At 40.4% G+C, this 15,767-nt stretch overlaps 1 protein-coding gene across 1 annotated transcript in view; it reads right to left on the reverse strand.

The window, feature by feature from the left end:
* The window catches only part of NEO1 (neogenin 1), a gene marked incomplete at its 5' end in the record, with an annotated part of 114,034 nt that overhangs the window by 53,932 nt on the left and 44,335 nt on the right, over positions 1-15,767 (reverse strand). The window contains 2 exons of the mRNA XM_008943967.1: positions 7,041-7,161; positions 7,829-7,983. Of these exons, the coding sequence (XP_008942215.1) occupies positions 7,041-7,161; positions 7,829-7,983 (276 nt within the window). The remainder of the gene's footprint in view (positions 1-7,040; positions 7,162-7,828; positions 7,984-15,767) is intronic.

Here is a 15,767-nt window from a genome sequence, read left to right on the forward strand (position 1 = left end):
ATAGATAGCAAGCTAAAGCTAACCCTGCCATTATACTCATCATCTAAACAAGAAACAAACAACAAAGCACTGAAGCCAAACACCCATCCCAATACAATGACCTACAGTTGATGTTCCTCACCCTGGTTATTTTTATTTTCCCCTGTAAGTAGCAACCAGACACAGGCTGAGGAACAATCGACTCAATGACTGTGGCTGGTCACACCAAATACTCTCATGTTTGCTCAGTACCATTTCTGACCTGCACAGCTCTGGCTCCTGGAAATAACCAATGCTGACAATCTATTACCTAGCAAGGCAGGAGCCAAGCTGCCTGAAACAACAATTACCTAAAACCTAAGAGGATAACCATTCAATTCACTCATGAAACCCAAAATCAAACAGGTGGCACAGTCCAAGTGTTTCAAAGTACAACTGCATAAGCAGCGATCACCATAACCCGTATTTGCACTGAGCAGGTTTAACTTTAAGCCGTGGCACACACAATCTGATATAAATTCCTTCAGGAGGCTTCCAATTTCTTTGCCAAGTCAACTGTAAATACAGGCATAAAACAAGAAATGAAAACTAATAAGCACAATCAAAGCATCCTATAAATTTTGTTATGCCTTCCTGCAATTCACCGCGCACTGGCAAACATTAATCTATTACTAATTCAATCTAAATTAGAGCAATTTATTTCAAGCGTATGCCAACTTTGAACATGAATAGTCTATTGAATATGAGAATATGAGAACTGTTTAGCTCCCCATCTCATGAAGTGAAAATTCAAAAAGTTTGAGATCTAGTGTGGTTTGGTTTAATCAGTTTGATTTCTCACTAAGACTATATATAAGCAGGGCCCATAAAGAGGGAATAAATAAAGGCCATTTCTTAAAGGGGGACTGATTCAAGAAATGAAGCTAACTGAATTAAAAGAGCTTTCTGGCAATTTGGAACAGACACCCAGCCATGAGGAACACAAATGCTGACTTTCACTGAGGGATAATAGCTAAGTAATGTAAATTAAAATCAAAATTAAACCAAAAAAGAAGCCTTTCAGCGTTGAAGAGGAGAACATACTGTTATGTTTACAGAAAATTAGCAATGAAGTGTACACAACCAGTAACAAAATCCTCTCAGAGTCTGGCTTTGGTTTTACAAAACACTGTTTGAAGTCAGGTTGCGATTTCAGATGCTGTTTATGTTCCTAAAACACAACTTTCCAAATGAGACCTACAAGCTGTTCATCCATCATTCATAGGAAGCCACTCTGCTATTATGAGACAGCGACTGAGGCAAAAAGTTTTGCCTGCATCTTATACAAGCACTGCCATTAATTTTTTGAACCTTCATTGTGCCATCAGCATCAAGGTACTATTTGTTACAGTTGCTGCTTTTTAAGTTTTTCCCAGAACTGTGGTATCTACAGTGGTGAATGAGGAAATTACTCGGATTTTATAATACAAAAACTGCTCCAAACAGTCAAACTCTTCTAAATGCAATATACCATATAGAAGATATTTGGCTCCACTATCCCTAGTCCCATAACCTTCAGCATTAGTCTAAATTTGAGGAAGTTTTGACATGAACTGTGCTGAATGTTTTATAAATACCATGTTTATATATGGCAACTGGTCATCCACATTACACAAAGCACTAAGTCTGCTGAATAAAAAAACCCACATGGATATAGAGAATCATAGAATCATTTTGGTTGGAAGACACCTTCAAGATCAGTGAGTCCAGCTTTTCTGTGTTGATATGTGACAGACAAAAGTGGGAAGATTTCTCAATGGGAGAGGAAAGCAAGACCAGGCTGGACGGGGCTTTGAGCAGCCTGGTCTCGTGGGAGGTGTCCCTGTCCAGGGCACAGGGGCTGGAACCAGGTGATCCCTAAGGTCCCTGCCAACCACAAATCATTCTATGATTCTATGCAATTTTCCTGCCAGTCTTGTCTCTAACAGGAGAGATTTTTCCATCCTCTTACTTTTGGACCTTCTCCCTCTATAAGACCAGATGAGATCTCTCACATCTCAGCAGGTTTTCAATCCTAGCAGAGGTGGGTGCCCTTTGCACAGACCTCCTGTCAGGTTCATTACTATTTCCTGTTCCCCTGAGATTCGTGATTCATTTCTTTTGAGTACATTTTCCTCTTTACAGAAAGTTTGAATTTGCAATGTTACTATTCAGTTTTCATCTACAAATAATTTCCTCTCTGGTGGACACCGAGACTTCTGCAAGCCACTCCTGTAAACCACAGGGACCTCTTCCAATTGCTCTTGCACATGAAATTGTATAAGACAGACAGAACATGAAGACGCTTCTGTTTGAGTGCAGAAATAGAAGAGTCTTCAGGAGGAACACCTAACAGAGTTCTTCTCTTTTATTCAGTGAACCTTCCCTCATCTTGCTCAGAGATTTCATCCACAATACCCCACATATTTTTAAATACTTCCATAGTCTCTACAGAATTCCATGGACTGAGAAAATATTTACTATTCTACCTTGATAACAACACTAAAAGTTCTTGATTCACAGTATGTGACTGTGTACAAAATAGGCCAAAAAATCACCTCTACAAGATGTGAGAGAAGCTGGGAAGTTATATTTGATATCTGTGGAATCATCCAAAATAAGTCCTGAAGTAATATGCGACTTGCCTGTCTCTGGACTTGAACCAGACAAGGGTAGAAGTTAAATTTATGTAAATTTTTACATATGGAAAATACCCAAAAGTGCAACCAAGTGTTTCAAATCAGAGCACAAGCCTGCTGGTGCCAACTTTTGGATTTCTTTCAGCAGAAGCCAAAATTTGTCAAAAAGAACTTATATTTGCCTCCTGCAACAGAATAATGGAACTTACAGATATGGAAAAACAGCATTTCCTGCATCTTCACTTAAGGCTTCTGACATCACCTCACACGACTTTTCCAAAAGTTAATAAAGATCTTCCCAATAAAGCCACTGCAAAAGTGGATTGGTAACTGGTTGGAAAATCACAGGCAGAATAGTTGTCAGGGCTTCAGTGCCAGAAGGAAAGGAGATACTGAACTAGGGTGAACTGTGGGGGGGCGGCAGGTTCCATATCATGCAAGAGAGTTTGTTAACAAAATCTGGGCCACTGAAATCTCCGAGTCTGAGTCAGCCTCAAGTGACCTCAATCCACGGAGCACTGCTTGTGGTACCGAAACGTCACATTTTCAGCACAATCTTAGCTGAGATGTGCTGGCTTCAGAGAACCTTAACCAGACTGATGTTCTCCAGCCACCAGCCTGCCCTGTCTTGCCCTAACAGGAGTCCTGGCCACCTCATTTCACTGCTTTCAGACTTGACAGAGCTCATGGCCATACCCTGGCAGAGGAGTACCAACATAAAATGAAATTATTCATGTAGCAATGGCCCTGGACAGGATTCAATTACACATGGAAAGCAGCAATTTAGGTCAATAATTGATGCCTTTAAAAGTCTCTCAGAATTAGGATCCAAACAATGCAATTCAGAAGAGGAATTAATATCATACAGTGCAGCTCAAGTCGTATTATACTTTAATCAATGGTTTGTAATGTCAAACTGTGCCACCAAGATGAGACATTTATGCTTCTCCTAAGGAGATCAGCAGAGAAACACATACCACAAAACTGTCATAATTTGACTACAAGACATTAAGACTCCATGCAAAGAGCTAAATGGGATAATTCCCACCTCTCGGACCAACAGGCTTGCTGAATCGGCCAGTACTACCAGCCAGGAGGCATCTCAGGAGCTCAGCTGTGCAACCCCTCGTCCAGAACAGAGCTTTGACCAGGCTGCTCAGGGCCTTGTCCGGGTCCCCCTTGAGTATTTACAAGAACAGACTTCACAGGCTCCCTGGGGAACTTGTTCTGACTCTTAACTTCTCTCCCTGTGAACCTGTTTTCTCTTAGCTGATCAGAAATCCTTTTTTAAGGGATAAAGAAGGCACAGCAACACGCATCTGAGTGAACACTCTGTGTGCAGCAGCATGACCTCTTCTCCCTCACTCCTCCAAAAGCTCCTGCACCCATCCCATGCAGCTATCCCAAGACATCTCCTCAATCCCAAAACACCTCACAGCTCTGCAACAACATGCAAACTCCTAGTTCCTCCTCGTCATTTCCCATGCTGGTAATGTTAATTCCCACCCAGAACAGCCTCGTTTGGAGATAAACTATTTTCCGTGAAAAATTTCAGTTGAAAGAAATGGATAGTTGTGCTACAAACCATCTTGATGTGGGGCACCACTGGATACAGGCAGCATATTCCACTCCTTCACTTGAAGATCTCACTCCTCACAAGCACAGCACAGAGCAGCAAACAATAACTTTTGCAGTACAAAAGCACAAAAATCATGTGGTATTCTACACTTTGGAATTCTGAAGGTGATACAGTGCATCTCAAATGATGTTTTGAAACTGTTCTCTAAATAACGTGGCATATTTGTTTACAGTCTATGATTTTCTTTATACAGCACTCAAGAATCACTTTTTTTTTTGGTGCCTGAGCACTTGTCAAATGCCTGTCACACAGGGGTGACAGGGAACCATCTGCCTCCCCGCCAAAGGCACCTTCTTTTCCTTAAAACCACCTGTTCTTTTTTCAGTCCCCAAATGGCCATTCTGAGCCATGCCAGACACACTGGGAAGGCCAGGCCTTGACAGCCCTGGCAGGGGAGAAACTGTTCCTCAGGTCCAGCCTAAACCTCCCCTACGCTCCCTTCTATGACTATGAAGACTAAGACTAACCCTTTGAAGAATTCTTAGAAGAAGACTTCCAAGACTAACCCTATGAAGGGTTTGACTGAAACAAGTTAATGTACAGAAGAGGCAACTGAGCTTTGATCTAACATACAAAGTGCAAATAATTTTGTTGGTTTATTTCTATTTAACCTCTCTTACCTTTATCTCCCTCACAGTCTGAGTAACTGCCTTTTCCAGCTACTCCAACTCACCTCTAATGGTAACCAACTACCGCCTTCCTTGTCATCAACTCTACCACAATCAATCCTGTGGTCCATTTATTGACGCCCACACAATAGTCTTGGTTCATTTCTTCAACACTGGCCCATAAAAATGTGGGCAGCCTCTCTGAAAGACTCCATCAGGCTACTACTTTCTAATTTAAAAAAGATCAATTTGATACGATAAGCAAAAGGGCTAATGGGGAAGCGTAAACAGCCAGATGTTTGCCAGTGCCATTTAGGAAGGAAGAAATAGAGAACAGCAAGGGAAGGGACACACTGCTGATTGGGAAGAACTCTGATGATCGTTCAATCAACATTTTTTCACTGAAATTACTTTTCCAGTTGGCAACGTAGGTATTTCCCATCATCGGTATGAAATGAAAACTAAACAAAGGTTTCTGAATTAACGATCAGTGTCCAGAACACCTTTTGCTCAAATTCACGTTTTTAGTTTTCACATCAAGATAGGTGTCGTGGAAGAACTTCTATGTATGACACCTTCACCCTCTTTACCTGAGTGCTGCTTCCTTGTTTGCTGTCACACCGTGTGAGAAGGCAATAAAACATCCAACAACTGTACTTTCCTTGACCACGCGTACTGGTTTTCACGTATCACAACCACGGCACGGCACGTTCACTCCTAATGGTGCTGCTTGTGAGGCCACTACTCAACGAGAAGGAAAACCACACGTGCCCTCAGGGCTGAAGTGGGTGGTTTCCTCTACTGCTGGGAAACAACTACAACAATCCGTGTTACCCAGGGAGCCCATTGTTAAAACCACGTAACAGAAAAACACGGCTTCGAGGCTGTGACTTTACACCCAAAATGAGACTCCATCAACACTGCATCCATAATCCTTTGGCAGCATGCAAAAGAAAAAGGACAGCATTATAAGGCAAAGTCCTTCAGTGTGACAGGACAGGTTGCCAGAGGAGAACAGGAAGGAAAAACCACCAGGCAAACAACGAGGGAGGGAAAGGAAGAAGAGTGAGACCACAGGAACTAAAATAATAACAGGCATAGTAATTTATAAACCACTACTGGGAACTGTGTCAGAGTCCAAACTTGGGCAGGGCTTCAAAACCCAAGGACATTAATTGTTTAGTATTTTTCAAATGTGGAAAATATGGAATAATGCTTCCACCAGCAAGGTCTGGAAAATACTCAGGTGATTCATCCACAGAGCAGAAATGAAATTACTTTTAATAATTTTTCTGGCAACCTGAGGACAGCAGGCCACTGCTGGATCCAGATGCCCAACACTACTTGGGGGCTGAAATCCCACAGTTCTGTAGCATTAAAGCTGCTGAATCCAACATAGGCACTTTTCATTCCCCAAAGCACTGTGCAAAGTCCAAGCAGCTCTTCAGCCAGCAATGAAACATCCACATACCCCCACCAAGAATTCAGAAGTTTTAAGACCACAACTAGTCTACAAAACAATCAGAAACGGAAAAATCTCTCCCTTTCATGGCATGCTCAGAACAGTTTACTCTCTGTAAGTTGAACACCAAAACCAGGTCTAGTGGACTCAAATCTGTTAAAATTGCAAGTGTGAAGTTCCATCATGCCTCTGACCACACATAAGATTGTTTCTCCTAAACCCTTCCCACCCAAATAAAAGAGGAATTAGAATTTTGAAACAATACCCCAAAAGACAGGCAATACAAAAGCTCCCAAAAGTAAAGAATTCACAATTTCTTGTCTGACTTGTCTCATTGCAGGGTGTTCCAAAATTGATTATTTTTCACTTCTGTCGTTTCAGCAATTGTTTTCATTTCTGCTATCCTGCTTTGGTTTATTTTTCTAAATCTTAGCATGCAACGATATTTCAGTTTTCTGGCTAGGGTTAATTATCACACTACATATTTTCTACATTTTTCCAAAATCCAAGCTGGATCCCATAGAACTCCTTAATTTCTCCTGAATGTGTACAGAAGATGACACTGAACTACTCACATCATTTTTAAAAAACACCCTGCTCTAGCTGAGTTATTGAGGCAACACATCATCTGGAAATGGTCCCTTGGTATTGCTCCTCCCCATCTTTTGGCGCTGTCTTGTCCTGGTTTATCTTACCAAGGTCAAGTATTATCAGCTGGGCTCCAGCCTGTGCATTCCCGACATCATTTTCTGCAATGCACTGATAGAATCCTTCATCTGATTTCACCAGACCCAAAACCTGCAGATTATGTTCTTTCTGAAGAGTAAAGGAAAAAGACAACACTTAACAATGGGATGCAATTGCAAAAACAATGGTGCTATTACAGTACGTTACTATGACAGGAGAAACCTCTGAACTCTAACATGGGAAAGTGAATTTGGAGTTCCTGTCAGATTTCATCTCCTTTTGCACTGAATCCTCAAATTATACGGTATCAAAAAGCAGCAGAAGCTTTACTAATGGCTATCATTTTCTAGCATCACGTATCACTAGCAAGTCATAACATTTCCACAGCCATTTTTATGATATTTTAAGCACTGAATACAACCGTGTAGCTCACTGTTACAATCCTACAATCTCAGGTATACCCAATTATACAACCGTTAAGTTCTCAACCATGTCTCGATAATGACTTTTACTACATCTAAAATTTCCCTTTAGAAGCACTGCTGTGCCAAAACTCACAATCCACAAGTCAGTTAAAATAGAATGATACAGTATGAGCAACATGTGTTGCAGCAGAACGACTGAATTATGGAGCATTAAAGCTTTCAAGAAACCAGTTCTCTCCCAGACCCCAAACATCAATAGCAAAAAAAGAAGAAGCTGGTCCTATGGAGGAACCTGGCTTCCATGTGTATGGTTGGAGGACTAACAGACAGGTCAACAGCTTAAAAATCTGCAAAATGGACAAGGTACTTACAACGATTTTGAAATAGTCACTTGGGATGACCATGTCTCCATTCTTGACCCATTTCACAGTTGGAGTAGGTTTTCCAGTCACCTCACACTCAAACACAATGTCCATTGATTCGTGAGCGTAAATATTTGCAGGCCGCTTCAGAAACTGAGGAGGAACTTCAAATAAAATGGAAGAAAGACAAAAGATGGTGTTAGCGCCCACCAAACCACATCAGTTGTGCTCATACTCAAACATACAGTAAGACTCAATGCACGAGGAGATGGCTTCAGGGAGTCAAGCACAAACAGTAGCACTGCTGGTGGAAACTTTCAGATCGGGGTTTGATGGAAGTTGACACATGTTCTGCATTATTTCAAAATTACGTTTGGGCCAGTTAAACAAGCAGCCATTTTAGTGTGAAATGAGTAAAACTTGAAGTCAGCAGATAAGTTAAAATGATATTAAAAAAAAAACTTTAAAATGAGTGGACATGAAACTAAATGAAACTTTCCTAGGCTACCATCGCCTTGAGTTTCTGTGAAGAAACTCAGCTTATCAAACAGATAACACTGTATTAATCCAAAGATTTTCTCCTCTGGTTTGTGAACACCCAAGAAATGCTACATACAGGACTACACACGTACATACATGATAAAACATACGTATGGCCAAAGGTGTGTATTTCACAACACACTACAACAGGCAGGTGCCTCATCTCAGACAGGTACCAAAGGTGTTATCTCTGGGTCTTGGCTGCCTTCTGAAATGTCCTTATGTGCTCAGAGTAGCTTTCATTAAACTAAAGATATTTAAAATCCACAAAAATTCAAAGATAATTGAACAAGAATTTTTTGATAACACAAGCCCCAAGTGTCCAATGTGCAGACACGTTATAAAATCTTCTGTGAATAAACGTGCCACCAAGAAGCATCAAGTGGCATATGAGGACTCTCCAATTCTTTAGCCTGGTGGCAGAAAGAAGAGCTGTTTGCAGGCACCTACAATTTGAATATCATCTATTGTGAACTACATTCATTTATTTGTTTTTACTGCGCTCGCCCACATAAGGGCAACTTGCTTACTCATGTTGGCAGGTTTGATTGTTCAAGTTCCAGGAAAGTCAAAAGCAGCCTCCTGCCCTTTAATATTTATCAAACAAAGTCAATAGGGAAGGGCTGCAGAGTTTAGGCAAACATTTCACACACTTCACCAACCACTGGGATTTATTTCATGCTAAGGAGTAAGGAATACTAGATGGTGTTTTACTCCTTCCTGGGAAGTGATTGGCAAGCTTTGTAGGTGGATTTAATATTTTTAAAACCAGATAGCTGGAGACAAGCAGCTCTCCAAAAACCCATCAAGTTGCAGATTATAAATAACAGAATGTTAACACAAGGAAATATATATTTATAGAGTAAGAAGATGGGCGAGTTCTCAGATAAACTTCACCAGAAATGACAGAAATATGTACAGATATATTCACTGCTTGAACTTGCTCACATAGGAGCAAAAACCTGGCTGGGGCTGAGTCCAGTTGCCTGTGACTTCAGACACCCATTTGGTAGAAACTTATGGTAAATTTACCAAGTGTCCTATAAGCTCCACCTTAAAATGATTTCAGTCTTTGGGTTCTCACTAGCTGTATCACAGCTGTTGTAGCAGTATATACCTCTGACACCTGAAAACTGCCTTCTCATATATTTGCGGCCAAACTGCGATTACTAATTCTCTATGAAAACAGTGCCTTTTATTTTCAATTTTTATTCCTCCCTGACATTTATCCTCAGGATTTTTACTTCCTGTGAGCTGCATTATGTCTCCTCTCCCCTCCCATACTCCAGCCTTTATTTTGCTAGGCTCAACAAGGCATGTTTGCTCATTTTGGGCATGACCATCCTCGCAGACCCTCTGTATATGCTCTGAAACTTTGTAGCCCAGAGAGTTTCAATTATTTGCATTCATTTCAGATGTGTCTCACCAGTGGCTTGAAAAATGGCAGAAGTACAGTGTTTTCTCTACAGTAAATATCTTGCCCAATTCATTCTACTACTGATTTGCCCTTTCCTAAATGCATCATCCTGATGTCAGCCTGTGATAGATCATTGCTCCTTCATCGTTAGCCATTTTTAACTAATGAGTAATTTTGCTCCAGTCTGCTTGATCAATAGTTTATGTTCTCATTTCCTTTCCATCGCTTTCTCCGTATGTAGACGGACACACACACATATTGATTCTTGAAATGCTTACAGAGTGGGAAAAAAAAAAGAATATTCCAACCATAGCAAATTATTTTTTATTTAGAAAATAAAGAATCTAAAACATTATTTTTTCACAGTGACTTTGCTTTTCTGGCTTATGGAGCAAATGCCAAGCTGCTTACAAAGGGATAATAAGAGAAGTGTTCACTTTATTATCAATTAATTCCCAGTTAATGAATTAAAAAATGCTTTTAAAATGCACTTTTATAGTATAACTATGCCAATATTCAGCATTAACACAAAGCAAGTACAGATGTTTGTGGTAGAGAAGTTAAATAGATAAACAAAGAGCAAATGAGCCAATTACCATATAAAATAAGATTCGTAATGGAAGATTATGTGTTATGCTACCAAACTTCAAAGACTTGGCAGCTCAGCCCCCTCTTCTATCCCTCTTAACATCAGCACACAAATAATAACTATTTAAATTGCAAGATGCTTACACAGAATTTCACAGATGCTATGGTCCTCTTAGAGAGTCCTTACCCGAGAGTATAGCCAACTCTTTTGTAGATTTAAAAGGCAAAATGTTTTTGACCACAACAATGATAAAAAAGAGACCCTGCCAACAAAAAAAAACCCTCCCAATCTATGCCAGGAGTTGATTCAAACTTGTAAACTAAATACCAGTAATGGTGAAGTGTTTGGAAAATAATTTGGTTTTTACAGCTGTGAAATGATGTGAAGAGCTGAGGACCTACACATATGCAAGAGGAACTGCACCCAAGCTGAAGTAGAAGTGGGAATGGATGCCGGACATGGATCCCATTCCACAAATATGGGTGAAAGGAAAAATTCAAGGTCTGCATTATTAACTAATCAGAATTTCTACCGTCCTTATTTACAAGACCGATGAAGCTTCTCCTACAAGAACCAAATCAAAACACTACCATTCTAGAGATCTCTTTTTTTTGCACATTAACCTTTCCAAAAAGTCAAATCCCCTCCATGCTGCTCCCCAGAAGGAGGAAGAAAAAGTGATGGCAAAGCAGCAACTGTTAATAACCAGACTTGAGCAACAAAGAAAACCCTGCAGAGGCAGATGAGCAACCTCAAGCAGGGAGGCTATTTAGACCACCATAATAAGAGAAAAATCTAAAAGTATGACTTTTTTTTTTTTTTTTTTTGAAAAAAAAGCATCCAAAAGAGACCTGGGTGCTTTATGCTTGGTGCTCCTCAAAGGACGAGCAGCTGCAGCTGCATCATTATCTCACTTCCTAATAGATTTTAAAACCTGTCTGTCATACATGAGGCGCATAAAAACAGTCTCATTTGGATGCAAGAGAATGGCAGATTGCAAACTATACTTGAAAAAAAACTTACTTGCTTTTAAATAAATGTGCTCTTGGTCCAAGCCCAGCATCAGACAAAACCAGCCTACATGTGATCAACTGTTGAAGGTAAATACCACCACTATTACACGGCTCTGCTGTCTCCCCATGGCCTCCATCTCCCTCCTTGCTCTCTGCAGATGAATTGCTCTCCTTGCTCTCATCAATTCACCAAACTCCTGCAGACAGGACTCTGCTGGTAAGCCCAGGGCCCTCAAGAGTCTATATGATCATCCTGTACATGTAACACGCTGGCTCACAGCACAGGTCCTTCCTAACTGCAAGTGAAAACTTCTTAGCACCACTAACCAAAGGAGCTTTGACTAGTCTGAACAAGTCTCTGGTGTACCTGGAATGGTGAAAAGCATTATCTCTAAATCATGATAGCAGATAGAAAAATTAAGTAGGGGACGGGTAAGTTCTGACAGCATTATGTCTGATTAATCACAGCTTAAGCCGTTAAATTACTTTCATTTTGCAACCATGTTTCTGATGCATGCTGCAGGTAGAATCCCCATCTTGTATTTCAGCTAACATTCAAGATTACCAGTAGTATCTAAACTGGACATTCTTCTATAAAACCTGTTTCATATCAGCCTAAAATGGTAAGCCCAGAGGAATTTTATCTTCTCCTCCAGGGATAACAAGATATTCCATTAGGACATGCTACAAATCCTATTAGAATCCTTATAAAGTTAACTTTAGCAAGTGCAAGCTTGTTTCTCAGGAGGATATAACTCTGCAGTGTGCTGATCACCCTGTTAATCCATTCAATCACACCTCCAGCCAGTACTGGCACGTGCAGTGGGGTCACTGCAATACATGAAACCTTCTCCAAATCTACCCACTGAGGGACAAACCCTTCTATTTTAATGAGATGCTTCACAGGATTTTTAGATCTTTCAGCTTTTGGTGTAAATTTGCCAAATGGGATGATGTTATAGGGGACAGTTCCAGCTCCATATCAGGCCACTTGTATGATCCTAGTGCTTAAAAGCACCCAAGAAGCAGACCCACTATGTTAATGCAAAGTGTTTAAGGCAAACCACGAAATGAAACAAATTCAGGATAAATTAGAAGATAAAACCATGGCCTAAGAGCAACAGCTGTCAAATGTCTCAGTCATGTCTTCTACTCACCTAAGTCTAGGAGAATGTTTTCTGCTTTGTGGTACCAAAGCATAATCACAGACTAGTTAGCGGCCTATTAGCCTTCTAAATACATGTTTTTCCAAAATTTTGATTCTGCTCCAAAACGACATAATACCCTTCATCTCCTGCCAGTCCCACCAAAACACAGATAAAACATCTAGATTGACAGTCGAAAGCCAAACTCCTGAACATCTTTTAATTCTGTGCCACAGTGGTACAAATTAGCTGGTATTCTTCAAGAAAAATTCTTCACTGAAAAAAAAAAAAAAAGACATTTGAAACAGGAACAGGGAATTACAATGTTCTTCCTTAAAACTGGCAAAGGTATATGGATAAGTACTCTGGAAAAAGAGATCTGAAAACCAAAACTATGTCATGGGCAAGTCAAAAGTCTTCTCCACCTCAGAGCAGGGCTGTCACGTCCTTAAGACACACCTAATATGCAGCTGGAAAATCCGCATGGCAAACAAAAGCTGACAAAAAGGAACCTTTTTAGAGAAATATCCACACGATAGAAAAACTATCAAATGAATATAAAAAAAAAAATCAGCATATCAAGACTCAAAAAAGGTTATTAAAAAATGTAAACTACTACATGCACAGCATTTTTTATTGTACAAACACTGAAACATCTACTCCATGGAGACAGGATTTCAGTGGTGTGAGGACAGAGGATGACCAGATTGCATTTGAATTAATCTGAAAACCAGTATTTTACATTTACAGTGAAAAGCTTTCATTCAGAAATTGTTAAAGTATGAACTATTCTTCAGAGGCCAGCCCCTAAATAAACAGTTCAGAAGACAAAGGAAAAATAAATAATATGATGATATTACAATGACCATGAAATCACATAAGGATGAATAGTACAGAGCAATAATAAAGTAAAATTATATTGATCAATTAGGTACTATAAAAATGTCAGGCTATAATACGATAAATGTGTATTTCTCTTTCAGGGAGAAATAATAAACTGCCCATTTATGGAACAGGAAGAAAAAGCAATAAACTTTGAAGAAAAAGGTCTGAGAAACAAGGACTTCAGGCAGAGATCATAAATATGACTGTGAACTAAGAAGATTCCCAGTATCATACTGGTATGAAAAGAAGTGATCGTATGAAGAGGTCCCACAGCAGCTCCTGAAGCCCCTCTCCACACAACAAACAATAACGGGACCAGGCTCTTGGAGCATCACGTTCTGAGGAAAAGAAGGGAGCCATGAAAACAACTGACAACTCGGAAAATTTGCTCCAGAAGAAAAATGGCATCCCTGGATTCAGTTATTTGAGCAAAGGTGAGGTGAAGCAGTCATGGATGCTTGGAACACAGATCTGGATCATGGACAACGAGAGGTCGTATCCACATCCCCACAAATAGAATTGTCTGGGAAGTTTTCCAGGTGCAGAAAGACACAGCGACATCCACAAGCATCATACACCAGCAGGAGTTTTGTTTCTGTTTTTCACTTGTGGGGCTCCTCAGCACTTGCAGCCCAATCCACCGCACTAATCGCATGCTGGTGCCAAACCTCTGGCAAGTTCAGAGCAACCTTATCTCACCAACCTCTGCTGAAGATGCTGCTCTCATAGTCACCATACCCTGATAACCAACGAGCAAAGGTTGCTTGTCAGCAGGACGCAGCCAGGACCACAGAAACACAGCAACAGCTGCATGGGTGCCATGCAGCAGCCAGCTGCAGGCATTAAGGGTAGAAGCACCAAAACAACACAACTCTGGATGTTCTCCCAGCATCAAGCAATCCCTGGATGAGGGATTTTCTGGGAAACAGAAGATACCTTCGTGTTTGCTAGTCCTGGTAAGATTTTGCCTTTAAAAACCTGTTCGTGGTGCTTTCTGGATCCAGGGGAGCCTTCAACATCTCTGATGCTCACGGCAACAGGCTCCACACGACACTCCTGCAGAAAATTTACCTTTTTCTGCATGTCTGAGTGAATCAATCACATGAAAGCTCTCGGTTCTTGCAAATGAAACGAAACAAGCATTCATTTCCTATTTGCTTTCCATGTAGCACTCAGGATATTACAGAAAAGGATGGGTTTTGACATCCCACGTGCTTTTGACCACCTACACCTTCTTTGGCTTTGCTACGCTGTAGTTTTGCTACATTCAAGAGGGAAGAGAACCAGAACTGCTCCCGGTGTTTGATATATAGAATTGTCACAGATTTAGACAGTGCCACAATGATTTTTTTCCGTTTAGGTGCCTATTCCTTTCCTAACAACTATATTTTATCATCATTTTTGTCAGTTTAACTACTCCAGACATCAGATTAACTCATCCACAGCTCCTCAGACTTCCCCCAAAAGACTTTTAAAAAACCCACATGTCACATTGACCAAATATCTTTACTCTGATTTTTTTTTGAGTCCGATAAGCCAATTGAAGTGATAGGTTACACACCACACTTGGTAACGCAGGATTTCACACTTAAACTCGTTGAGGAATTTTGAGTGAACACCATCTGGTCCTGATGATGACTTACTGTTCACTTTGTGGATTTGTTCTGAAATACATTTTAGTAGCTCTGTAATATCAGGTAGGTCCCGCCACAAGCTCCCTTGATAAAAAAAAAAAAAAAAAAAAAAAAAATCATTCTGAAAGCTTCTAATTTTGCAGAGAACATGGATCTCAAGAATTTTCTTTTTGCTTCAGGCCGTCTTCTCACCCCCTTCTCTTCACATTCAATCATCTGCTGACCCTACACTTTCTCTGGCAGGCTCACTGCCTGACAGGCTTGGAAAAAAAAAAATATTAGAAGATTTTCAGATTATCAGCAAATGATTGAAAGCTTTGTATTATATTACTTGCATATAAACATGAGGAAAATAATTTTCTCCATCTTGCTGTTGTGAGATTTCTGAAGTTTTTTTTTTTTTCTGTCTTTCCAGTTGAACTTCTGACAGTCACTGGGGATTCACTGTGAACATCCCATAATTCATTACACAAACACCGCTTGCCAAGTGTTTAACCTTCTTGGCTCTGCCTTCTCATTTTGTTCTGGGTAAGCTTCCTCAGCTTTATGTAGATCCCCCTTTTCTAAGCCTAAATGCTGATGGTCAAGAGAGACCATCTGAACCTAGAGCAGGTTGCTCAGAGCCCCAGCCAACCTCACCTGGAATGGTTCCAGGGATGGGCACTGACCACCCCTCTGGGCAATCTGGGACAGGGGCTCACCACCCTCAGCATAAAAAAATGTCT

Source organism: Merops nubicus, unplaced genomic scaffold (genome assembly GCF_000691845.1).
Source record: "Merops nubicus isolate BGI_N331 unplaced genomic scaffold, ASM69184v1 scaffold15547, whole genome shotgun sequence".
NCBI lineage: Eukaryota > Metazoa > Chordata > Aves > Coraciiformes > Meropidae > Merops > Merops nubicus.